The 26,775-nt window shown below is 40.7% G+C and overlaps 3 protein-coding genes across 4 annotated transcripts; 2 read left to right on the top strand and 1 right to left on the bottom strand.

Annotated features, from left to right (window-relative positions):
• Positions 1–2,168: 2,168 nt before the first annotated feature.
• On the top strand, positions 2,169–10,803 carry casq1a (calsequestrin 1a). 2 transcript variants are annotated; one of them, XM_034614852.1, is made up of 12 exons: positions 2,169–2,585; positions 5,711–5,804; positions 6,068–6,168; positions 6,341–6,452; positions 6,715–6,788; positions 7,973–8,103; positions 8,195–8,240; positions 8,375–8,429; positions 8,697–8,797; positions 8,943–9,017; positions 9,719–9,871; positions 9,995–10,803. In XM_034614852.1, the coding sequence occupies exons 1-12, from the start codon at positions 2,349–2,351 to the stop codon at positions 10,094–10,096; spliced, it is 1,281 nt and encodes a 426-aa protein (XP_034470743.1). In that variant the 5' UTR covers positions 2,169–2,348; the 3' UTR covers positions 10,097–10,803. The 2 variants fall into 2 exon arrangements, with proteins under 2 accessions (XP_034470743.1, XP_034470742.1); XM_034614851.1 differs by having other exon boundaries at positions 9,719–10,803.
• A 1,595-nt stretch (positions 10,804–12,398) lies between these two features.
• Positions 12,399–16,957, top strand: si:rp71-1g18.1 (uncharacterized protein LOC559922 homolog). The gene is made up of 4 exons (XM_034614853.1): positions 12,399–12,803; positions 13,018–13,163; positions 13,923–14,016; positions 14,799–16,957. The coding sequence occupies exons 1-4, from the start codon at positions 12,548–12,550 to the stop codon at positions 15,674–15,676; spliced, it is 1,374 nt and encodes a 457-aa protein (XP_034470744.1). The 5' UTR covers positions 12,399–12,547; the 3' UTR covers positions 15,677–16,957.
• Positions 16,958–19,358: 2,401 nt separating this feature from the next.
• On the bottom strand, positions 19,359–25,663 carry tox4a (TOX high mobility group box family member 4 a). Its single transcript, XM_034614815.1, has 9 exons — positions 25,189–25,663; positions 25,053–25,118; positions 24,652–24,939; positions 23,916–24,155; positions 22,833–23,171; positions 22,634–22,714; positions 21,815–22,531; positions 20,652–20,794; positions 19,359–20,178 (listed from the first exon to the last, which is right to left on the bottom strand). The coding sequence occupies exons 1-9, from the start codon at positions 25,291–25,293 to the stop codon at positions 20,121–20,123; spliced, it is 2,037 nt and encodes a 678-aa protein (XP_034470706.1). The 5' UTR covers positions 25,294–25,663; the 3' UTR covers positions 19,359–20,120.
• Positions 25,664–26,775: the final 1,112 nt, after the last annotated feature.

The following is a 26,775-nucleotide window of genomic DNA, read 5'->3' as shown; positions in this document are numbered from 1 at the left end:
ACATTTTATTTATTTTCTCTTATTTTGAAATGCAGCCCTACTTTTATTTAGTTAATGAGAGAACATTATACATATCTGCAATCATACATATATGTTCAGTTCTTTGTTGACAATAAATATTGTCAAAGTTTTTGAATCGTACTGAATTCATTTGATTTGACAGTCAGGTATTTAGTACATGCAGATGTTGATACAACTACTAGGCTACTTAAATATATATCACACTAAATAGTTAGACATTATGATCTTCCGGACCTTTGCTTCAAGAAATTTTCTCCAACTGGACCTCTTTAAATTTTAGTTGAATACCCCTGATCTAGAGTGATGCATTCACGCCAAGTCAGGTGTCCAACATCAGTCTGATCAGTCAATCCCAAACTGGTCAGAGTCCAAGAGGCCGTCACAATGGTTTGAGGGAAAAAGCTATTTCTTAGTACTATGTTTTATGTTATTGTTTATTGATTTGATGAATTTCATAAACTGAACATATAAATTGACCAAAACACTGCTAAACTAACAATGTTAAATAAACAAACAATACAGTATATCTGTTAAATGTAAAACATTAAATATCAGTTTTCAATAGTCCATTATAATCTCCTGAAGCTTTCACAGTTAGGTTTTTTTGGACTCACTTCAGATTATAGGAAGAGAGCGTCCTCTAGTGCCCAGAAGAGCTACTTGCTGCTGGAATAGGTGAAACAAAACGGAATGAGTTTATTATCATGGATAAACCTAAATAGAAGCTCCCCAGAAACCAGAGTCACATTAGAGGACAAACAGTTCACTATACACAAAGGAGCCTTTAAAAAATCTATAAAATGCTTCTGACCAGGGTGAGGTCACTCTGATGGAGAAGCTCTGCAAGAAGGTTAATAAAAGGATTTTACTGTTAAACGTTGTTAAACTTTATGGTGTTTTTTTTAAAGTTTTTATATAATGAATTGTTTGGCAAGTCACACCACTTTGTCAACATGTTCTTGTTCCAATATTTGCTTACTTTTATTCTTCATTAAAGAATTCATACCTCAGGATAGTCATGGACTGCTGCTCTGTCAACTGCTGCTGTGACATCGTAATACTTCTTCCAACCATGAACACACACACACACACACACACACACACACACACACACACACACACACACACACACACACACACACACACACACACACACACACACACACACACACACACATGCAGTCAGTGCATCGTTAACACTTATTTCCACTTTACTGAGGGCTTGCATGTCTTGCTACTGAAAAGAGGGGTGTGACACGTGTGTGTGTATTTGTGTGTGTGTGTGTGTGTGTGTGCGTGTTTATGTGTGTGTGTGTGTGTGTGTTCGTGGTTGGAAGAAGTGTTACGATACCACGCAGCCAGTATTTATTTATATCTGACTTCTTCCCTTTCAATTTGTAAAGCAATATCACATGCAATCATTTCATGCATACAGTACATACACACATTGCACAGGATGCACATGCACTGTATGTGTCCAGCTCAGATTCAGAAAGATTTTTTAAAAATCTGTAAATCTCTGTGTTTCACTTTCATCTTGAGTCAGGGCGAAGTGCCACTTCCACACTGACACAGTCCTCAGCAGGTGCACCCCTTGCTCCTCTCCCTTGCTCCTCTCCCTTTCTCCTCTCCTCTCAATGTCCCTGAGTGACCCAGCTCCACATTCCCGCGCTGTGTCGGTGCCAGCAGCAGCAAATTAGACACCAGCACCCGCTCCTGATATGTCCTACATCCATTATTTTTAGCCTCCATCTACACTTAATATGGGAAAAGAGTGTCTCCAGTTCTCAGCCACCTCTAAATGCATCGTTCTTCATTTGGTGTGAAGCAGACAGACTTTCAATTGTCGTCTGACCTCCTGACTGATTCATACACATCCCATCCTCCTTTATTTCCTTTATTCCTTGCACCTGCATCATCTCCCCCTCTCCTCTGTCTGGATGGAGAGAAGGAGAAAAGGTTAGTCCCCTTCTCCTCACTCCACCCACTCTGGCAGGTCTGCAACACACATTTAAACACTCACACACACCTACACACAAAGCTGTTGCCCCAGCAACCGCCGGGGCCCCCCGCCTCATCTTTCCCGTGCTCAATTACACCCCAGATAGACGCACACTCACACCTATGTCAAACTTAGCCCAACCCCTCCTGCCCCCTGCGCCCCAGGATAAGTTGCCCATGTGGGGTTTTTAATAAGGTGGATTCAGGAGTTGGTCTTGCTCTCTTCTGGGTGACGCGGATTGGAAGGGGTTCTCCATACTTTCACCAAACAATTTTGTTTTTTGGGGGGGTTTTTCGTTTTGTCTTGATTATCTTAGAGAGGAGCCATGAAGTGTACCTGGGTGCTAGTGGCAGTTTTGCTGTCCGTAGGGAGGCTATCACTGGGCAAGGAGAGCTTGGACTTTCCCGAGTATGATGGCAAGGACCGCGTCCACGACCTCAACACCAAGAACTATAAGTCTGTGATGAAGAAGTACGATGTCATGGTGGTGTACTACCATGACCATCCCGGATCCAGCCGCGTCGCCCAGAGACAGTTTGAGATTGAGGAGTTGGCCCTTGAGGTGGGTTGAGGTGGGGACTGTGGATAGAGTAAGGGGAATAGCATAATGATGGGGAAGCAATGTAACTAGTACAGGATACAGCACACAAGGTTGTTTTGTTGACAGCTCTCGTAGAGTTTTGATGTTTTAAAATCTGTTTAAATCATGCACATGTGAACAGTGTGACAGTATAGTGCTGGTTGAGGGACTTTTATTGGACAAATGTAAAAATAGACTTTTATATACAGCAAAGTGTTACTGTGTGGCCACAAGAAAAATGGAGGAATGATTGGTTGCGGAGACATTTTTAGCAATATTTGAAAAGGTGTGTAAAATAGTGAGGTGTCATCATGAGAAAGCAATGCAATGAGGTGGAAAATAGCTTAGCTGAATTCAGAAATGCTGATATCTGAAGTCCCAACATGTGTCACCAGCCTGCAACGTATCATCAGCTGTCCGCCACAGCAAAAAGCTGAGCTGTGAGGACCCAAGATATCATTTATTCTGGCAATGCATATGATGTGTGTGTGTGTGTGTGTGTGTGTGGAGGTGATTGCCTTAACACACCTCCATCAGCACACCCCCTCACACTTCAGGCCTGGATACTCAGCAGTTTCATCACATTCTTTGCAGAAAGATGTGACATCATCCCTCTGCACATAGCTTCAGCCCACAAACACATCGACCCAGCTGAACTGCGTCACTCGGGTTACACCCGAAAAATATTGTTTATCACATATTGCACTCCTACACCACATTTTCCATGATTTATATTGAACTAAATACAGTATGAAAATAATCCATCAAACATAACAGAGACTTCATTAGCTTTGGAACATTTCAGGAAAACCATCTATCTGATACATTCTGCACAAAATTGCAGTTCTATGAACCATTATTAGGGTGATGACTGGTTTATGAAATATATACATTGGATCACGTTACAATAATATTTATGACATTTGGCTGCTAACCTTATACACATGGATTATTTTGTATTGAAGAGAGCTGCAGTGAATGCTGGTGGCTGCTTTTAGAACTGATGCAAAAATAAACCAAGAAATAAAAACAAAGTCAAAAAATATTGGGGCGTCTAGTCAGTGGGATGGTATTGATCCCTAGAAAACATTAAAGTTCTTTCTCTGACTTATTACAGACAACTTTGGTGATTTAATTTAATTATGTGCAAAACAATCTGCAAATAAATTTAATAAAATAATTTTAAGAATCAACATTGATATGGAGGAAACTACAAAACAAAGTAACTTTGAAATCAACAAATTTCAGATCAATCTCGTCATACAATATCAAGAAGGGGGAGGAAGTGAAAGGTCAAGTAATGGTATGGATAGTAATAAAGGGGAAAATATTAATAACACAAGAGAGAAAGATGGAGGCTGCTCTCCTTGGCTTATAACATCATCTCTAAATCTTCTGGTGTCTCTGTATGGGGACAGCGGGGCTCGGCCTTAGGGCCGAGGCCCGAACTGGAGGTTTTGGCTCCAGTAGTGCCGCCTCAGCTCCGCACCGTGATTGACACTTGCAGCACTGTACTTGTCAGCGGATCCCAGAGTGCTGAGCATCACTGCCACTTCGCCAAAATAGTCCCTGGTGCTGGTGTGTGGCTATTTTTATCACAGGATGCTTTTGTGGTGGGTTGAGCTCCCTGAAGGCCTGTGTGTCTCCTTATGAATGTCTAATGATTTACATCTAATGAGGGCTTTATTATTAGCAACAGGCAACAGCAGGAGGCTCTGGGTTTCAGAGGTGAGGGCGCTCTCTGGAGGTCAGCGAAAATCAAGTGAAATATGATGTGATGAGAGTGAGGGAGTCTGTGTGGGATTTGCTTAAGACCCAATGCTTCATAGTTTTGTCATATATCCATTTATGTTAGTGGGTCTGCATTCCCCAGAATATACATTGTACATATGGATGTATGTCTTTCCTCCTCAAGTAGACACACCAGATAATGTATATAAGAAAAAAGAGATACATATGACTTGTAAGCCTCAGTAAACAGATCCTGTTGCAGTGTAATTTACATGTTGTGTACTTTGAAAGAAATACACATATCAAAGTGTGAAATCCCATCTCAGATACTGAAGCTGCTGGTTTAACTCAACATGTAGCTGGGAGGGTTCAGTTACTCTGGAGAAATGACATCAGGTAAATTACTGCAGATACACATTCTGAACACCAAGGTCCAAAGACAACTCTGCATTTTTATATTTGGAGGACATGCAGATCTAAAAATATGATTTAATTTCCATATTTTTATTTGTTTTAAACAAAACAACTCGATACATTGTGCTAATGGTGCATGTTGTGTATACATGTAACATATACATGCAGGGAATAAAAAAAAAAGTTTATGGTGGTTAGGATGAAATAATGTAGTCACCTAATTTTCTGAAAACTTTAAATTATCATTATTTAATCTGTTTAATTAATCTGCATCTAGAAGATCATTTGGAAATTAGGTAATATCAGCACTCTTTGCGTATATTTTTAATATTTCCTTGTCCAGTTGCTTGGATTGTAGCAAGCCTTACTAACCTCAATCAGTTGCCCTTTAAAATATTATTTTAGCCTACTTAAATGCCAAAAGGAGGGGGGGGGGGGGGGGGGGGGGGGGGGGTTGCAATAAAAATATGGTGCAATGAAATGTCGCAGTAAAATCTATGGTTTTATATAATGTAGGTTAATTCAATGGGATGAATTATCTGCACAACATACTGCAAGGCGCCACCGTCAAACTATTTCAGCCAGTACGAGCAGCTGCTCAAGGTCTCCAACATCAGTATGCACCCATGTGAGAGAGTATGTGGGGCTGTGTGTGTGTGTGTGTGTGGACTGGGACGGTCTTCAAACCACTTCCTCAGTGCAGTTGTAAGTGCCCCGTTGCCATTGGTAGAAGCAACTGTCAGTCATGAGTTCAAGTTTCACACAGATTTAGAAAGTGCATAAGCAGCGTTCTGAAAAGCAGGCTTTTATGGTAATGACACGGCTGAGTGAGACAACTCTGTCAAAACAGTGTAAACATATAAGATACGCTCATACAGACATGTACTTATGCTTATGTTTTATATACTGAAATGACAGATCACACATGTGTTCATTTAAGTGACAGTGTCTTTGTTTTACAGCTTGCAGCCCAGGTCCTGGATGAGTTCGATGATGAGGATATCGGAGTCGGTCTCCTTGATGCAAAGCACGACAAAGTTGTTGCAAAGAAATTAGGTAAATTCTGCTGCAGACACTTGGCACATGAGTCATTATGCAAAAATAAAACCAGTATCATATCAGCTTCTTGACAGTTAATCTGAAATGACTAATAATCTGAATATACCTGTCTAAAAATAGATCATGTGGATTTTACAATAATGTTTCCTGTTCTTACAGATGACAAATTAAAGATGTCAAAGAAAGACACTAATATGTCTGACCTTTGCACTGCTCCAGACCTGAGGTCAAACTCTTATATGTCCTTTCTGTTTGCTCAGGCCTTGATGAGTCCGACAGCATCTTCATCTTCACAGATGATGAGGTCATAGAATATGATGGCGAGCTTGCTGCTGACACTCTTGTGGAGTTCATCTATGATGTTCGTGAGGATATAATCTCCCAGTTAATAGCCTGCTTTATTTTAGCAAAAGAGTATTTAAATAGACTTTCCTTATGTTTTCTATGAAGATAACCCACATAATCTTATTTTGCCACCTCCATCTCTATTTCCTACCCCTTTTCTCCTCAATGCCCCTCTATTTCTTTCGTAGGTTCTAGAGGACCCTGTGGAAATTCTTGATAATAGCAGGGAACTGAAAGGCTTCAAAAACATTGAAGAGGACATCAAATTGGTGGGCTACTTTAAGAGTCACAAGTCAGAACGTAAGAATTTGTACTTTGGTAGCATGATAACCTGTTGCTATCTCTTTGTTACAGTTGCCTTTAAAATAAATGCTTATAATGGCATATCAAGCAAGTACAAAAGGGATCTGGCTCATATTGCTTGATTTAACCTTGTGTTTTGACTTTTAAGTGGGCACACAAAGAGCAACAGTAATGATGAGAACAACAAGTCTAAATTCTCAGAAATTTCATACAGGGCTGATCTAATAAATCAACTTGATGGGTGCCTGTAAACTTTCAGATTTTGAGGCTTTCGTCGATGCTGCAGAAGAGTTCCACCCTCACATCAGCTTCTTTGCCACATTCAATACCAAGGTAAGTAACAACGTTATATATCAATGTAACAATGGTGTGTGCAGAGTATAAAGAATGCAGAGGCTATAAGTATGAGTAGTAAAGTATTCATAAGCACGATTCATGCAGTGAAGACAAAGCAACACCATGTATAGCAAACATGGTTGGGGAAAAAAAGAAAAAACAGGAACATTCAATCTTAACGACATGTATGACAAAAGTTGAATATGTAAATAAACACGTGCCTTGTACATTCAGTAGACAGACACATCCACATTCATCAAGTATGTTTCTGTCCACCTGAAGAAACTTTGAACTGGTGGTGTGTTACAGGTTGCCATAGTATAGTATAGTATAGTATAGTATAGTATAGTATAGTATAGTATAGTATAGTATAGTATAGTATAGTATAGCATAAAGTAGTACTGAACTGTAAAACAGTGAGTAGCCAAAACAATGTGAAAAGTCTACATATATATAAACCTGAGGGGTTTGAACTGGTGGTGTGTTATAGGTTGCCATAGTATAGCATAGCATAGCATGGTATTGTATAGCACAGTATAGAATAGCATAACATAGTATAGTACTTTAAAACAGTGAGTATGTAAAACTATGTGAAAAGGCTGTATATATAAACATGAGGGGGTTTGAACTTGTGGTGTGTTACAGGTTGCCATTGTGATGGAAATCATTTTTCCACTACACCATAATATAGTATAGTATAGTATAGTATAGTATAGTATAGTATAGTATAGTATAGTATGGAATATTATTGTATAGTCCAGTATAGCATAGCATAACATAGTAATGTACTGTAAAGCAGTGAGTAACCAAAACATTGCAAAAAATCTGCATATATAAACCTGAGGGGTTTGAACTGATGGTGTGTTATAGGTTGCCATAGTATCGTATAATATACTATTATATAGTCAAGTATAGTACAGTACAGTACAGTACAGTACAGTACAGTAAAACAGTGAGTAACCAAAACAATTTGAAAAGTCTGCATATATAAACCTGAGGGTTTGAACTTGTGGTGTGTCACAGGTTGCCATAGTATAGTATAGTATAGTATAGTATAGTATAGTATAGTATAGTATAGTATAGTATAGTATAGTATAGTATAGTATAACAGTGAGTAACCAAAGCATTGTGAAACGTCTGCATATATAAACCTGAGGGTTTGAACTCGTGGTGTGTCACAGGTTGCCAAGGCTCTGGACCTGAAGCTCAATGAGGTTGACTTCTATGAACCCTTCATGGATGATCCAGTGGTCATCCCTGGAAAGCCTTACACTGAGGATGAGCTGGTGAAATTCATTGAAGACAATGACAGGTAAAGCTCAAATGATCTCATGAGGTAAATACTTATCCTTCCAGAATTAATATTAAAATGCATAAAATGTAATTGATCTCTGCTTTTTAAGACCAACCCTGAGGAAGATGCAACCACACAACATGTATGAGATCTGGGTAAGAAACACTGACAACAAGTAGTACTTTTTTTTTGTGAAGTAAAATTCAAGAAGAGTTTACATTTGTCCTTAAACGGTTAACTTCCAAAAGTCAGTTGCAGTGGGTATCGTTTGTCTTCTCTCTGACTGCAGGATGACGATATGGATGGTGAACATATCATTGCTTTTGCAGAGGAATCTGACCCAGGTAAAGGAACCCTGAATATAAAAACATTACTGACACAAGCAGCAGCACGCAATTACAAATCTACTAAGTGATACATGGTAAAGGGGTTGGTGATGACATGACGATAAGCAAAATGAAATTGACTGCCCTGTGGAGCCATATAGCATTTCTGCTGGTGAATGATGTTGTGGTAATAAAAAATAAAGATACTCATAACTATTACCCATTGCTGTCCTTCAGATGCTCTCCTTTAATAACTGTTTCAATGTGGTCTTCTACACTCCTCAGATGGTTTTGAGTTCCTGGAGATCCTGAAGGAAGTTGCAGAGGACAACACAGACAACCCTGACCTCAGCATTGTCTGGATTGACCCTGATGACTTCCCCCTGGTAGGAATATGACACATGCATTGGGAAAAGACTGTGGTTTGGAGAGGTTGAACTGAGCTGAACAGAGATAATGAATATGATATATTCTTCATGTGCAAGTAATTGACACTGACTGAAAAATGCATCTTCCCTTATTTCCCTGCAGCTTCTGCCATACTGGGAGAAGACTTTTGGCATTGACCTGTCCTATCCACAGATTGGTGTTGTTGATACTAGTGATGTGAGTAACATCTTTGGTGCTTTATTCATACATCATCAGTGCATGTGTATATAAACAAGGCTGGATCACCAACCAGGTGGAGTGGAAAACAGCCCTGACGCCCCTGTACTAAAGGCTCTAGGCTTCACATTCTCTGTGGCTCAATAGGCCATTTTCATGGCAGTAGACATGTCATGTTGACATGTCAGCGTTGTGCAGGTGTAACTATGTGGTATTTTGAGTAAATATAATGGTAAATGTTCTTTATTTATATGGTCATTTTCTAATCTTATTGAAGCACTCAAAGTGCTGTACAGAATAAGTCACATTCACCCATTCACACACACATCGCTACTATATGCAGCACTTTCACTATCACATGCTATTAACACACTGCCAGCACAGCCATAAGGGGCCATTAGAGGTTCAGTATCTTGCCCAAAGACACTTCTGCATTTGAAGTGGGGGAGCTAGGGATCAAACCACCAACCCTTTGGTTAGTGGACGATCATCTCTACCTCCTGAGCCACAGCCGCGCACAATTTAACCATAAACTTAAATGGTGAGATCCCAAGGCTTCTCCTACACTTTGCCAAATCTCGGGGACTCTTCTTCGAGCTGCCTGTGTCAAAGTCTACTTTTAAAATCTCAGCTAACATGTTTTAATGATGATTATTGGGTTTTGATGGGATGTTTGTCTTTATTTGTTCTTCTCTGTGCAGGCTGACAGTGTGTGGATGGACATGGATGATGGAGAAGACCTGCCATCCGTGGACGAGCTGGAAGACTGGATTGAGGATGCTCTGTCAGGTGTAATCGATCCTGATCATGATGATGATGATGATGATGATGATGATGATGATGACGATGATGATGACGATGATGATGATGATGATGATGACGACGACGATGATGATGATGATGATGATGACGATGATGATGACGATGATGATGATGATGATGATGACGATGATGACGATGATGACGACGACGACGACGATGATGATGATGACGATGATGATGATGATGATGATGACGACGACGATGACGACGATGATGATGATGATGATGACGATGATGATGATGATGATGATTATTAAATCATTAAGTCATAGCGTTGTCTTTAAGTCTGACCAATGCAGTTTCAAGAGTCAACATCATCAACTCTGTCAGTATCATCTTTTGTAACTAGTTCTTTTGTTGAACTCATCAGTTCATTTTGATATCTCATTATTTCACCATCTTTGCTCTGCATCTCACAGAACCATGTTCCACCACTCGTTTATCCCTCTCCCCGACATATTCTGTAATCCTCCATGCAACAAAGTACTCTATCACATCCCACAGTACCTTTATTCCCAGATGTAGCACTGTCTGGTACAATAAAAGAAGAAATTCTTTCAAAAACTTGCCATCTACCGCTATTGATTTTTATATTATTAAAGTTTTTATTTTACGAAGTACTGGAGGGGTTGCAACGTTGTATACATTATGTCTAAGTCCATCTGTGGAGTCTGTCTGTTTTATTTATGTCCACATATTATCCTCTTTTTTTTGTTTTTACCCCAGTATCGAAACAGGTGCAGTCAGATCCAAGGGTGCTAGCAGGCTTTTCTGACGGGTCCTAAGTATCACCAGCTTACTCTCTGAACTCAATGTAATGTTATACACTTTTCAGTGCTGTACATCATATGGATGTTTTCTACGATGATGAAATATGACAACAGCCGTATTCTATTTTTGTAACAAGAGAAATTTTAAATTACTGTAAAGTCTTAAATAAACGACAGCTTGGACAGAAACCCCACTACTGTATAGTTTTTTTAAGGTGTGCGTGTGTGTGTGTGTGTGTGTGTGTGTGTGTGTGTGTGTGTGTGTGTGTGTGTGTGTGTGTGTGTGTGTGTGAATTTTAAGTAGGAATATACATAATCTTCTGTTATATTTGTGACGCGATGATTATTGAATATCTTAAGAAATAAGAGCTGGGTGCTCAAGTCACAATTGACTTGGGGTATGTAAATTTTTGCTTCAGGATTTCAGGTTGACTGCTCTGAAGCCAAAACAATTCAGACATCAATATTTGAGCGTGGTGTTAAATCACACTATAATCTGCAAAAGAAGAGAAAATCCTGAGACTTGCAGCTTCTCCTTTTGCATTCTTCAAGCTCTGTGTTCAGCATGAGTCTGATTGTATATATATGATGACTTTTATGTGGCATACACTGTGCTGTACATATAAATGGGGCTAAAGGTCTATATTAGATGCTATCCACACCAGCAGGAAGACCTTGTCAAAGTGGAAGAAGACCCCATTTTGCCTATTAGAGTTGCAAATAATTTGTTATAAAAGCCATTTTGGTCATTTTGACAATTCCCTTTATCATATTCTGCCGACTGAACCTGTGCAAAGTCTCCCAGACATTGAACCAGAATAACGACATATTTAATGTTCGAGTCTCACCGCCAGTAGTTACATAGTTTGGACAAATATCAAATATACATATAGCACATCAACTCAGTGTGCTGATGTTAAAACTGTAGTCCTTCTACAAAAGACAAAATTCTGATAGTCTCTCACACTATCATTTTTATTATTTATTGTCAACACTTAAAACAAACACGCTTAAAACATTGTGTAAAACCTAGGCGATACAGAACAAATTATACACATTACATCGGGTACAAACCAGTACACGACTCAATACAAGAGAGCTGATAACAAGGACAATTTTAAATGTAAAAAAAAAATACATTAAGCAATTTACTGAGAAAAATAAACATTTTAGATGAACTAAATTAAACAGCAGACAAACCTAAGCAGAGAACAATTAATTACAGGGGGCTTCATTCAAAATATTTCTATAATATTCAATAGACTGATTGCTTCTATATTGTTTGTAAGAAAAAGAAAAAAAGGTTGGTAAACTAAAAACCGTCCGTTCCAAATAAAATAAAGAGAAATTAACAACAGTTTAGTGACGTGTCATTCACATTGTCATAGTAAGAAATGACATATTTTAGAGTAAAACAGTGAGTAACATTGGTGTAATTGAAAACATCAATGCATATACATATATGATCAAATGTTTATTGTAGAGATCCTTAGCTGTGTCTGTGGATGTTGAAATTCAATCATAATTTTTTGAGATATGTTGTTTGAAAGTTTTGAATGCAATAGATGAAGCAAAATGAAATGACTGTTGGCATTTCATCATTGAAAACGCAATGAATGCACAACACTGACTCCATGTTATTGAAAATTCAATGATGATTCAGATTTTTCCATTTCAACGTTGAATCGATGTTATGTTGATCATCGAATTTTCAACCACCACAAATATGATTTTTCAAGGAAACGATCAAAGTTTCAAGTCAAGAGCATGACGTCACTGGCCCCCCTCCCCCCACAGTTTTGACCGCGCCTGCGCCCCCTCTGGACACGCCCCCTCCGTCTTTTGCGAGCCATGTGGCTGTGGTTGGTAAATAAAGATTTCCGCTAATTCTCATCCTCTGATCTTTGTTATTTGTCTCTGAGCTCAGCACCGACGAACATGTCCGCGGACGTAGTGAGCCTGCAGGCCCAGGTGGAGTCGGTGCTGCTGGCGCTGGTCAAAGCGGCCACGGTGGAGTTGACCAAACTGTTCGAGAGCAGGTACCGAGCCTCGCCCGCTGTGGCCGCGGGCCGCACCGAGGACCAGAGGGAACACGACACGCTGGGGACACCGGCCGGTTCGTCTGCTGCGGACACTAAACGCAGCGTCGGGGTGCAAGTGGACGGGGTTATTTATCCGCAGCTGGAGCTTCCTGGTACGTGGGTGTGTTTTTTAAGCTTTACGGGTTCTAACTTCCTGTTTACGTCCATGGCTGTGAAGAGTAAGAAGGTGCATGGGTATTCTGCTGAAAAGTTGAAGTTGTCAATTCAATGAAGGCGCATGTATTAGGGTGGACTCCTGCAGGGTAGTCCTCATTGTGTAGGAATGTATGCCCCTGTCTTATCCCCTCCCCCCTCTCTTCGCCACAGGTCCCCCCTTCCTCTCAAATGGTGATTGTCTGACGGAGTGCAATGAGGAGCTGGCTGTGGTGGAGGGCTGCCCCATTCCATCAGAAATCCTCCTGGCTGGAGATTATGACCATGTGGACCCCAAATGGTCGCCTCTGAAGGAAACGGTCAGTGAGGGTTTGCAAGGGTGTAAAGCTGCTGTTAACAGTGAAACTGGGACTTGTCAGGGGTGTCACCGGGTGCAAAGTGGGGCAGCACGGCCTAGTTCAATCATCCTGTATCACAATGGGAGGTTGTTGACGTTTTGTATCATGGTTTTGGTCTCAGTTTCAGTATCGTTACACCCCCATGACTATTACATCCCCAAGAAGACAGTGAAATCACACAGGGGTAGACATTCCAGATTTTAAAAAGTTGTCTCAACATTGATCCTTTGGGAACTCCACAGGTTATTTGGAGGTATTGGTTAAGTTATTGTTAATTTTAACAGAGTGATATGCTCCAAAATCTAATGGGATCCTCCCTGAGCTATACCACACCCTTCTACTAAGTTTCATGGAAATCCGCCCAGTGGTTTTTGAATTATCCTCCTAACTAATAAACACAAGCAGGCAGACAAAAACATAACCTCCTTGGAAGGAGTAATAATTCTTGGATCTTGATGAAAAAAATCAGGCATGTGTAGGGGACTGATATTATTGACTATGTACAGTTGGGTGCGGATCGAAATCCAGATCTGGTGAATTTAAATGTGGTTTCATAAGGGGACTTTACTTTGGGGCTTGGCAGTGGTATAGACTCTACTTAGTGCCCTTTTAGTTTGAAATAGAATTTGCATCCCCGGCACGTGACACAAGTTGTTCTTATAACATGTACTATGTTGCTTACTTTGAACTTACATTTTTTTCATTTTTTTTTTTAAACAGCTTTTGGCAAAGACTGTGGATATGGTGGAGCTGAGCGTCCTTGAAACCGAGTCTCCAGCTGATAGTGAATCCAAAACAGAAATTGTTTTGCATGGTAAGAAAAAGAAAACCAAGGCAGTTTGTAAAAGCTGAAACACTCTGACTGTCTAGAAGCATGAACAGAACTGAATGTCAGACAAAAATAGGTTTTGATCAATGGAGGATTAAAGTAGAACCACACACACAGGCAACCAGTTTGAACAACACTGTTATGAATGAGATTAATATAAGTCAGTGATTGGATAAAATGTACATTTAACCAGGAAACAAATACTCTTCAGAGACACTTTATAATACTTTACTTACTAATCTTTCAAACCAATGTTTGTGCCTTTGTGCCTGTTTGTGGGTCTTTCAGATCAAGAGCTGATTGTCATTTTTATCATACTGGGAATACTGAGAGAGAATAGAAATTATAATAACTAATCAGGGTTGTATTTCTGTAGCTTTTTATTTAAAGGAATATAACTGTCGGAATGGAAACTGTCCCAGTACATGCTGGGATAGGTTTCACTCCGCAGCAGCAGAAGAACTAGAAGTACAAGTTTCATTAGTTGTTTAGAAATTACAGTAACAACAAACTGGTGTCTTCCTCTTTGGCTGATGTTTGTTCAGGGAAAATTCTTTGATGAGATTCTTCTTTGAAATATCAAACTTTGTATCTGTTGGTGATTTGAATGCTGAGCTGATACGGCAGAGATGAGAAGGGAGAATGATGTCACACCAGTGCACATGTACAAAATGCTTTCTGCACAAAATTGAGGGATGTTGAAGCTTAAAGAGGTAAGAATTGTGGGATTGTACAAAATAATTAAAAGTATAACTGGTGTTTTTCAGTGTGTACGGACACAACCATGCAGAACTCAACTACAACAACCCAAAAGCCTCTCGACATCCTGCCAGACACGAGTGATATAACTTCAGAGAAGAATGTGAAGTTTGTTTGCCCGTTGAAACTTAAACCGGAGCCACAGCAGACCTGTGTGAGCACTGCCCAGGGCACCGCCTACAGTCCATCCCCGTCGGATGGAGCTCTTCACGTTAGGGTTTGGGAACAGTTCCAGGCGCCAAAGGAGACAAAGAACAGTCTTCAGATGAAACTGAAGTTGACGTCGCCAGATCAAAAGCTGCTGAGTCCTTGTGTGGTGCAGCTGGTGGATGTGCTCATGGTGCCTCTTTCAGAGGCAAAGCTCCAAGATGATGTTGCCAACCGCAAAGCTGGTTGGCGTCTGCCCAAAGATCTCCGTCGCCACCAAGGCCTCCACACAGGCCATCGCCTCTGCTGTTTCACCCCATGTGATAACGGCATTTGGCGCCTCCAAACGGTCGTCACTCACTCCCGTGAGGGGTACACGTGCAGCGTCTGCGGGAAAACATTCAAACACAGAAAGATTCTCCGGCGGCACGAGCGATTCCACACCGGAGATAAACCATACCCATGTTCAGTGTGCTCAAAGACGTTTGCGCTCAGGAAGAGCCTCCGCCGACACTTTCGATTCCACAACGGGGAGAGGCCGCATACCTGCACACAGTGCAGCAAAAGCTTCCGCCTGCGTGAAAATCTGAAATCACATTTGAGGTTTCACAGCGGAGAAAAGCCTTTCAGCTGCAGCACCTGTGGGAAGATGTTCAGGATCATGAGGAATCTGGAGAAACACAATCTGAGCCAGTGTGGATACTTTGTCCCTTCATTTAAGACGCTCGCTGGCATGTAGCTGCTGACGGTGGCTCCGCCATTTTCTACCTCATGCTAACCTCGTTCAGACCCATTAGCGTCCATCCTGAGTGATCCGATCACAAGTGGTCGGCACTAAGTTCAAGTCTGAACACGCCCAAATATGTCCTGAGATCTGATCACTCAAAGCACATTGGGAGGTGACCTTGGACGCATGTGGCAACATTCTTTTCGCTGCGGGAACGCGACTATGTCCTTGTCACACACAGCGGACGACCTACTCAGCTACAGTTTCACCATGAATCAAACATATTTTTGTGCTTTTTAAGCCACAATCTCAACACTGAACCACCACATAATGATTTATATATAATTGACAAGGGTAAAATCTTTCTTCACACACAGAACATCAACTCATGCGGCCCATCCTGACTTGGATTGCTCTCTTTCCCCATCTCTCTCTCGCTCACGTCAACACACATGCACACAAACACACACACAGTGATAACAGGCAACATAATTTGGTCTTTGCGAACACAAAAGATTTCTATGATTATTTGCATAAGGAGCGGAGAAGTGAGATCCGATCACAAGTGGTAACAGGTGTCATATTCAGGACGTATTCAAATACCACAGACAAACTTAATGCTGTCCACTTGTTTTTCGGGTCCCTCAGGACGTTAATACCAGGTTGAGATTGACAGCCATTCCAAAAAGTTTTATAATCCTCACAGTTGCAGTTTGATGGAGATTGTCTACTTTTTTGGGGGGGGGGGGGGATTTATGCTACTGATGTTTTTGACTTATTGTTCCTGAATTTCTTATTTCTAGCCATGTGGTTGCTCCCTGTTATTGTAAACAAATAGTGGGACGGGGACAGTGAGTAGAGGTTTTACACCTTTTGAGTTAAACAGATCCTCACCTGCCGAACATTCCTGTGTCAAAGTGACGGATAAAGTTATTCCACTGATGTTTGTATTTGATGTCTGTATTCTTTTCTCGTCTTTTACTACTGAATGTATGTAGTCTTCCCTCTTCCCTTGACCTTGTAGCTGGTTTCATGTTTAAAATAAACCCACAAATATTGTATGTTATTTTTTAAAAGACTTTTATACTATACATTGATAAATTGTTATTGTCTTTTTACACTCTTCATTCTATACAACATTATTATTGTGCATTGATACAATAAAACAAATTCTGGCAACTATAAGTTTATTTTTTTGTGTAAACCATAAACACACTGTTTAGTTAGCAAAAAGCATACTACATGTGCAAGTTTAAAAACACTGGTTAATTAATGGTTATTAAAACATTTGCCAATGCTACTAATGCTTCATAAATCTGTATTTTTTTTCAGTACATTCAGAAACATTTAGTGTTTACTCCAATTAATATCCATCCAAATAATTTATTTTATCTTTGTGACCCACCAGTGTTTAGACTGACAAATTTATCTTTAAAACAACATATGGGTCGTACTAGACCCCAATGACCCCAGTGTGTACGGACACAATCAAATTTTGGGGTTTCAAGAACAGTGGGAGACGTGCATTCAGTTCACAATTAAATCTATATCTATTAATGGGAGGACTGGAATGGAGGTCCTGAAAAAGGGAAACAAGATCAAACGATTATAAGTAAAAGCCTAACTTCTATTTCCTAATGTTTATAAAGCTAAAATGACTGAGTTACTGAGACCACAGAGAAACCACACACTTTAACATAAATAGCAGGAGAATTAAGTAGGCAGCGTACTTACCACGGGGAGATTCTATAGCAAACCCCAATAGACATCACCACCACTGCAACGTACACTGCAAGAACAAACAACAACACTGTTCAAGTGACTATTACATTACATATCATTTAGCTGACGCTTTTATCCAAAGGAGGAGCAGTGTAGTGTGAGAGAACTTAAGTAGATTGAAAACCAGTGGAGCTGCTGCATTCTGGATGAGCACCACCCTGCATCCCACGACTAGTCCCCGAAGGTCGTCCACCGGCCTCAAACAAGGAAGAGAGTGAGACTCAATTGGTTCAGGGTCACAATCTGTTTGAATGAAATGGTTAAGGTAAGGATCACTGTGTGTTTGTACAGGAGTGTAATGAACACCCTGATCAAGATGCTATAATTTAAGATTTCAAAGTTTCTATACAAAAGAAAGGGAGATTTCTTTTTTTAGTTAAGCAGGTCTAGATGCTAGATAAATAATGTGAAAGCATCAAAGAGCGCAATCCACAAATAAACACACAGAGTCCATATTCAGAAACAGAGCCTTACAATCGGCTGTCAGAGCTAACTTTGTAATTTATAGTTTTATCAATCATATGAGTTACAACTGGACTGGAAATCCGCTACTACTCCAGCAGTGTGTGTGTGTGTGTTTGTGTGGACGGTTTACTTACTTACTCACAATTAAGTGATGACAATTCATCGCCTGGAGTCAGAGCTCCGAAAAAGAATGAACAGCCTGACTGCTTTGTCTCCGAATTTTATATTGGCTTAATATGGTTTTAATACGTATGTCCTACCGTTGAAGCCATTTCCGAAGCTATATCCTTTTCTTACAATTAAAAGGAAAAACATATTATTGCTGTAGCTAAAGAAACAACATAAACACTACATCAGAATAATATTAAAGTTTGAATAATCAAACTTTGATTGACATGTACCAAAAAAGCAAAGTGATTTAGTACATGTCAATTAAAGTTTCAGGGTGTAGAATTTAGTGACATCAAGTGGTGAAGTTGCATGTTGCAGCTGAATACCCCTCCCCTCACCCTCCCCTTCCAAACATTAAAGAGAAGCTGTGGTAACCTTCAGTTGTCATAAAAAGTAAAAAGGTGTATAGTTTGTCCAGTTTGGGTTACTGTAAAAAACATGGTGGCCTCCGTACAGAGGACCTGCTCCTGATGTAAATATAAAGACTTCACCTACCACTCACCCTCCTGTCACCTGCAGAAGTTCTCTCATGACTCTCCGATTGTCGGCCTCATCATTGAGGAGGACGACAGGGAATACAGAGGACTGACGCAGGACTTTGTGGACTGGTGGAAAACCAAAGAATTGGTGGTGGATTTCCGCAGGCGCAGACACTCCCCCCTATGAACTGTCACTTTTACATTTCTCAACTGTGCAATATTCCCTTTACATTCATTTAAAAAAAGAAATTCTGTGCAATATAAACGGTTATGTGCAATCCATTCACTGTACATATTCTGACACATCATATATTTCTTTACAGTGTATATACCGGTTTAATTACATTTATATTTGTTTCTATATATTGTTGTATATTTCTATTTCTTTATATTCCTTCACCCAAGTACTGCATGCTACTTATGTGATGTCTTCTGCTGCTGTAACATTGCAAATTTCCCCATTGTGGGACTAATAAAGGACTTCTTATCTTATCTTATAAAGTATATAAATATAAAGGGCCCATAGGATAAAGAAAACAACAATTCTTACAATTTAGATGAAACACACTGGTGAAAACATCACTAGGATTATTTCCCAGCCACTGTGACCTGTGCGATCACACCACACTCTGAGGCTGCAGCAGTAGAACTCCTGAGTGTTTAGAACTGAGTAAAGGTGGATTTAATTCTTTATGAATTCATCTTTTCATTTGTCAGACAAATACTGCAATATACTTTCTCTCAAATGTTATTATGTCTTGTTTTAAAGGACACAGCAAAAAGACAAGTCAACAAGATTAATCTTTTTTTTTTCTAATTTATTTACGAAAACATGAAAGTCGAACATTTTTTAACAACTGACATTAATCTGAATAAAATGTTAAGGTCAATATTCTCAGTACAAAAACAAGGTGATACAAACAGTTTTCTTCTCAAACTAAGGCATTTGAATACTGTTTTTTGTCGCTTAATGATTGAACATCACAACATGAGTCTGAAATCAGTTGGTGAGAACTGTGCAGTAACGCCATAAACATCTTTGCTGGAGCGAGGCGCTTTGAGAAACACTTTTCTTACCTGTTGATTCCTTTTTCAACAGAAGTTATATGTAACAAGTATAAACTGCCCTGTGGGGGTTTAAATAGAAAGAAAATCGAAATGAATGTGTCCTGTATGTACGACGTATGCTGTTATAAAGACAATTTCCTTGGCTTGTATACTTCATTGTGCCAATATTCTCTCTAGCTGCCACAAATCCCTTGATGTCGGACTAAAATCTGTACATATATTAAAACATAGCACAATTTCATTATCCACATAGCCGATGTTTCCATAGCTAGAGTGACAAAAATACCAGCTGTCCTTGTAGCAATACTATTTTAATTGTCATATCAGCAACTGTCAAAACCTATAGTACATAAACAGAATAGTGCGGTAATTATGACATTTTGTAGCTGTAGTGAAATGCATGGTTGAAATTTTAGGAAAATGTTTTTTGACACCAGTTCTGCCTCCGTCTTTTAATGATCAATGCTGGCTCCGATCGAAAAAGTGGCTCTTTACTTCACTGTTCCCATGTTGTGACTCCTGATGGAGAACCATGCTTTGAATATATCTCTGAAAAACAGAAAATGCAAAGTTAATGCAACACTATTCTTATACCTTAAAAAAAACAACTGCTTCATAATTATTTTGATGGTACACAAACTTAAAGTAGGGAGAATGTCATGTACGTCATTGCCACAGCGCTCCCTGGAGGCCTGGAATTGCCCAATGTAACTCAGGTGTACTGTGTTGAAACATAGCGACCTGCCTTACCACATGTGGACATCAAAGCAGAGCCACCGAAGAAGTAATATTCAAAAGCGGAAAATAGAAGGGAACCGAGTAAGAAATGGAACAAGAGTTGATATTGGAGCATATTTTAGTGGTTGGTGAAAGCTGAAAGAGGCCAAGGAAGCAGCACAGATTACAACCTGGTGTTGTTGTTATTGCACAAGTACATTTTCTAACTTTTCATAACTTGTTTGCTATTGTGTCACTTAAACTATTTTATTATTCATCATTACATCAGTCAAAGCTCTACACACCTGCAATGAGTGGCCAAACACTCGTTGCTGCAGTACTCTTTGTCCCAGTCGTCACTCTCCACTGCTTGGTTGTTACAGCCCACCCTCATACACATACTATTCATGGATGCTGCACCAACGGATCCATTCACCTCCATCTCATCCTGAGAACAGGAGGGAAAAATTAGAAGAGCATCATAAATATCAGCACCTGCAATTTTATAAACTCAGATCCAAGCTTGTTGTGTAAGTTTCCTTACAAAGCTCTATGACATAATGAAAGCCAATATACAAATACAAATAAAATCTGATGAAGATAGACATTTCCCCTGTCAACACATACAAAACACAAAATAACGGATTTTGTATTTATTTAGTAGAGGCACTTCTTACTACTCCAGAAGTCATGTGAGCATTTTAACCATGACTGTCTCTTTTCAACTCAAACAAATGTATGTGACATCCAGGCAACAGAATTTTTTTTCTATACTTTGTGTCGTATCTCAATTCAGTGCCTTAGAATTTATCCTGTTTCCTTCCCCTAAATATTTATAGATTAATATTGGTGCACCTTTTACCTACAGGTCTGTTTGACCAAATATCACTTGTCACAATTTCACAATCACAGATGAGTCCCATGAAACCTGTAACATTTTGCAATTGAAAATGTGTTTTAAGGACGCATGAGGCCTCAGAGGTTGTGTTTTTTAAGTTAAATGTTGCAATTGATTTGGAAATCAGGCAAGTTGAAAAGGTAGTAAAGGTAAAGGGAAAAAGAATCTTAATTTCATCCACTCTGATTCAATGCAGTAACACAAACAAACATTTAATGTTCAAGGAGTAGGGCTGGGCAATAAAAAAATATCAACCAATCAGTGAGGAGCTATAACATATAACTGATCTACCAATTTTTTTTAATATGTTCATCAAAAGAGTCTTTAAACTTATCGTGATAATCATCAAAATTTACTGATATAAACATTTTAATCTTGATATAATTTTGGGCCATATCGTCCAGCTGTAAGTAGGAGAGAAAAATTAACATAGTCTAACTTGTGAGGGAAGAAAAGGAGATAATAATCATTATTTATTAACCAGCTTCGAGAAATGAAACATTCAACATTAACAAAAGGTTGATGAAATGAAGCGGACACAAAACATAGCAATGAAATCAGAAGTTTTACCTCTTCTGAGGGCAGAACTTCTGTAACTTCATCCTCATCTGGACTCCCCGGCACGTCAGCTGAATTCACCACCTGCACCGACACAACAGGTGCAGACTGGGAGGACGAAGTCACAGCAGATGATGCGGACACAGTATTAGGGACAATAATTGGAATGGTTTCTTTGGCCTGCAAAGAGGCAGGAACTATTTTTATCTGGAGTGGAGGTGGAGGTGTAGCCGTGACAGACACAGGGACACCTGTAATGGCGTTCCCCTCGCGAGGCTTGGCTTGTAATGGTGGCGGTGCTGGCGCCATTTGCTGGAGCCGTGGTGGTGGAGGAGCATTCTGCATCTGCTGCAATGGCGGTGGCTGACGAGAGCCAGTCGACACTACCAGTGTGGGCTGCAATGTGCGGAGCCCTCCGGGCAACATCGTCACAACCTGGCCCCCCGCCTGCAGGATGTGTTTTGGGATGATGATCTTGGTGACAGTCTGGGCTGGTGGTGGAGCTGCTGCTGGAGACAAGGCTTTGTTTGCCCCTGTGCGGGATCGTGTGGTCCTCTCTGGGACGTCAAGAATAATGTTGGAGGCACAAATATTGGTGATAGTGTTCTCTTCCAGGTTGTTGTTCATTGGGCGCATTGGCTGGTGACCAGCAGAGGGCGAGGCTGTAGGAGTTGTGTTAATGACAGGTGAAGGTGGTGAAGGGGAAGTTTCCATGTCCTCAATGGCAGGCTGAAATCATTTGGGGTATATCAGTTAGAAAATCCATATGAACTCAAATCCCCTACAGCAAGAAACAGTTAGTTTTTTCTTTAAAGGACAACATGATGTTACCTGTGAGAGCTGGTTGGCTTTGTAAGCTGCCAGCGCTTTCAAATAGTCCCTTTTGGCTGCTTCCGTCTTTCTCTTGTACACCTAGTGTAGACAAAACAATTACCCGTGTTTGAAATAAGATGCCATCTGTCACAGTTTTTCTCCCTTAAAGACGGATGTGGGATATTAATATACTGTATATCAGCATGTCTGCTTCTACCTGTTTCTGCTCCTCAGCCAGGCTGTCCCACATGGAGGCCACGATCTTTGACACCTCTCCAAAAGAGGCGTTGGGGTTCTGGCCCTTAATGGCAGCCTGTGTGTCTCTGAAGAACAAGGCATAGGCTGAAACGGGCTTCTGCGGCTCATTTGGATCTTTCTTCTTCCGTCCTTTTTTTACGCCCAAGGCCCCACTCATCGAGGCCAGTGAGGCCGGCTTCCCCCCGCCCCTCCTGCCCGTAGCCAGGGAGATGGAGGATGTGAGAGCTGAGTGGGAGGACATGTGGGAGAGGACGGAGGAAGAGGAGAGACACATGGGGGAGTCCACCAGTACACTCCTCTGAGTAAGGAGAGAGAAAGCAGGGGAGAGAGAAAGGGGGGCACATATTAGCTGCAGCATCTACAACACAACATGGAATCCAAAATAAGGTTACACAAGACTGGATGAAATGACAAAAGCCGTTTTCAGACATGAACTCCATAAAAACGCCCAGACAATATGGTCCAGACTTTCTCTGGAGTTTGCTTCTCACATATGAAGAAAGCAGCAGGAGATTCTTGGGTCAGACGCATTCACAACACCAGAAAGGTCTCCAGAACATTAAGACAAGAGGTGTCAGCGTATGCAGGAGGCAAGAAGTAATGTATGCATTCTGCTGCAGAGATCACATGTTTTTATTTACATTCCATCAACACCAGCGTCCCGTATCAACAAAAGCTCTCCAACTTGTTCTCTTTCCAACTTGGCATCTTCATCTGTATCTTCTTCGTCTCTGTCTGCTCTTTTCCATCCTGAGATATTTTTGCATTCTTTTGTTTTTTTCAGTTTTGCACTGTGTTGGAAACGTCATTAACGAGCTCATCAACTCTAGAGGATCTCCAGATGTATTCTCACATGGGATCATTCAGAGATTACCCAGAGTTTATACTCAGGGGTTTGCAAGAGAAACTCCGGATTACGTCTGCAGCAACAGGCTCGGACATTTGTGTTCTCCCATACAGCCACTAGAGATATTCTGGAGTTCAGTGCATGTCTGAAAGCAGCTTAACAGTGATATTGGCCAGCACAGGTTTGACCACTCACCTTGAAGTCATCCATGTCTTCATCCTGCAGCGAACCAGCTGGAGATGGTGTGGCTGACAGCGGCTGCTCGGGTCTCTCTGAATGATGCACGATGTTTTCACCCAGACCCAGCGCCAGCTCCGACTGGTTAATTGTCGTCAAATGACTTCCTAAAAGACCATGAGCGATGTCACCTAGCTGTACGTCAATGGTCATAGGGGATGAGCTGCTGAAATGTGAACCACTGGAATTTCCAAGTTCCTGCAGAGAGATTAGGACACAAGTGGTTAATCTAAACTGCTTTCATGAACAACTAACATAGGACATTTTCACAGCTGGTATTAAAATGCGTCCAGAATGTTTCTCCAGTGACCACTTGTGATCAGATCTCACTTCCCTGCTCTGTATGCAAATAACCCTGACAGTCATTTGTGTTGTGTTTATTTGTAAATAAAGTGTGTCCATTGTCACTGTGTATCTGTGCGAGTGAGAGAGAGAGAGATGAAGGAAGAGAAAAGAAAGCGAGCAGAGTCACAAAGGACTGAATGAATGAATGTGCGCAGCTATGAAGAAAGAGAAGGATCAATCACTTTGAGTGATCAGATCTCAGGACACATTGGGTGCGTTCAGACCTGAACTTAGCGCTGACCACCAGTGATCGGATCACTCACGATGGACGTTAACACCATGTCTGAACTGGGTTACTTAAACACATCCAGCAGGATTTTGTGTGAGGGTCTACTGGTGGAACACTCACCAAGGCAGAGGAGCTCAGCAGGGCCCCCACTCCAACCTGACCCATTCCCCCGAGGTTCAACTGCTCCAGGCCTTGAGACCCAGAGTTCACGAAGGTGGAGGCGAAGGAGGGGTCGTTGGCCTCAACCACCAGGTTGCTGACGAGGCTGCGGGAGCCAGAGGGTCCCCCGGCTCCGTCTGACCCATCTGTCAACTCAAACTCACTGATGCCCAGAGCTGGGTCTGGATCCAGGGAGATGGGTGGGATCTCAAACACCTCATCACCGAGACTGGGAGTATGGAATGTCTGCTGCATGTGGAGAAGAAGAGGGACTAGTGGGTCAGACATGAATGAAGTGAAACACATCCAAAGATCAGTATAATAAAGTTGCACTGCAGTGACGCCTGAATGAAGTGACTCGCCTCGGCTGAGAGGAACGGGTGACCCGCTCCACTGATGGTCAGGTAACTGTCGTTGCCCTCTGCAAACTGAACCACACGGTTAGCATTTACATCAATTAGCATATTTAGCATTCCCATTAGTAAACACTGGCGTTACCTTGTTGTCCTCAGAGTATCCTCCATATCCTTGACTGTCCAAAAACTCCGAGTCAACATTTTGAGCACAACCATCCGACAGATCCGAGTAAAAATTTATGTCCATTGTGAAAATATTGTGAAAACAACTCAACACAAGCGTTTTGAACTTTGCTGGAAAAGGAACTTTCTTGGTTTTCTACCCATTTAGGTCAGTTGTGCCCACATCAACTAAAGATGCTAGCTAGCTAGCTCATCATTGCCCGGTTAGCATAACGTTGCGGTGCTGATACGATGGAATAGCTCAGAGAGAAGCAGAGCAGGAGGCTAAAGAGAAGCCACAACAGATTAATATTCACAGTGTTATCAAATCAGTTAATATTTAACTCCGCTGGGCTCGGTGTTTATCAGAGGCCCGACACTAACTCATTCATAAAACGCTGCTGTGCCTTTAGCATCCCACACCGAGCACACCAGCGCTGCTGCGTTCACGGACTGTCAGAAAAAGGCACATTCAAACTTCAACCACTCAGAGAGTTCATTTCTGCTCTAACTTTCTGCCATGTTAGCTTCTGACAGGCGACGCGTAGGAAATAGCGTGGTTGGTTTTAAGACAGTGAAGGTAAAACTAGACTTTACAGCCATTGTGTTAAGTCTAAAGTTACGTTTGGCCAATTAAAACAGCCAATGACGTGTCTGATGCATTTAGGTTCATACCGTACAAATAAAACAGTAACGACCAGAGGATCTAGGAAATGATTCTACAGACAAGTTGTATTCTTTCTATTTATAATTGTTTCATGTACGAGCAAACAAAGGGCACTGAAGGCAGCACAGTACCTCCCCCTGCAAGCAGACAAGGAACCAATCAGAATCAGCTTTTTGGCCATGTACGCGTACAAATACAGGGAATTTGATTCCGGTTTTTCCGTTGCTCTCAACGTACATACACAGAAATAGACAAAAGAAAAACAAATAGGTGGACAAAATAAAATAAAATAAGGATGATATGTATTTCAGTTATTAAATATAATAATTTTAACACTGATAAAACAATTGTTTGAAATTATTTTAGACATCATATTGGAGCTGGGGAATAAGAAAATACAAATAATGATGTATGATTATTATGATTATAATATTTTACATCAATAGGAATATAAGTTCAATTTATATATCGATATAATACTCCTGCATTGTGTAAGCACAGCACTGTGCTTCTCTGGACGATATTAAAAGTTAGTGTTTATGTGAACTCATGAAAGATGTTGCTATGCATCTAGGATGCTTCTGCTTCTCTTCAACTTTTCCTATCTTTTTGTGCAAAGAGGATAAAGAAAGTAACGTGTACATTTGCACAAAGCTACACAACCTTGCTATATGTGATTCAATGTTATGTAGTTCATTAAAATGCACTTGTAAGTTTCAAAGTTAGAGTTCAGTTCATGAAACACCTCAGTCATCATACAACAGCTGGTGATTTATGTGCGTCGCTCCTGCAGTTTTTGTTATCTGGTGTGCAAGACCTAATGCTCCTCTGCGTTATATTGTTCATTCTTGTAATACCCATCATTGGTTTGCTTGCATTTCATCTGCACCCCATCACAGA

This window comes from Hippoglossus hippoglossus, chromosome 17, assembly GCF_009819705.1.
Source record: "Hippoglossus hippoglossus isolate fHipHip1 chromosome 17, fHipHip1.pri, whole genome shotgun sequence".
NCBI lineage: Eukaryota > Metazoa > Chordata > Actinopteri > Pleuronectiformes > Pleuronectidae > Hippoglossus > Hippoglossus hippoglossus.
Note: the sequence above shows the minus strand (reverse complement) of the source record. Positions and strands in the feature narration are given on the sequence as shown.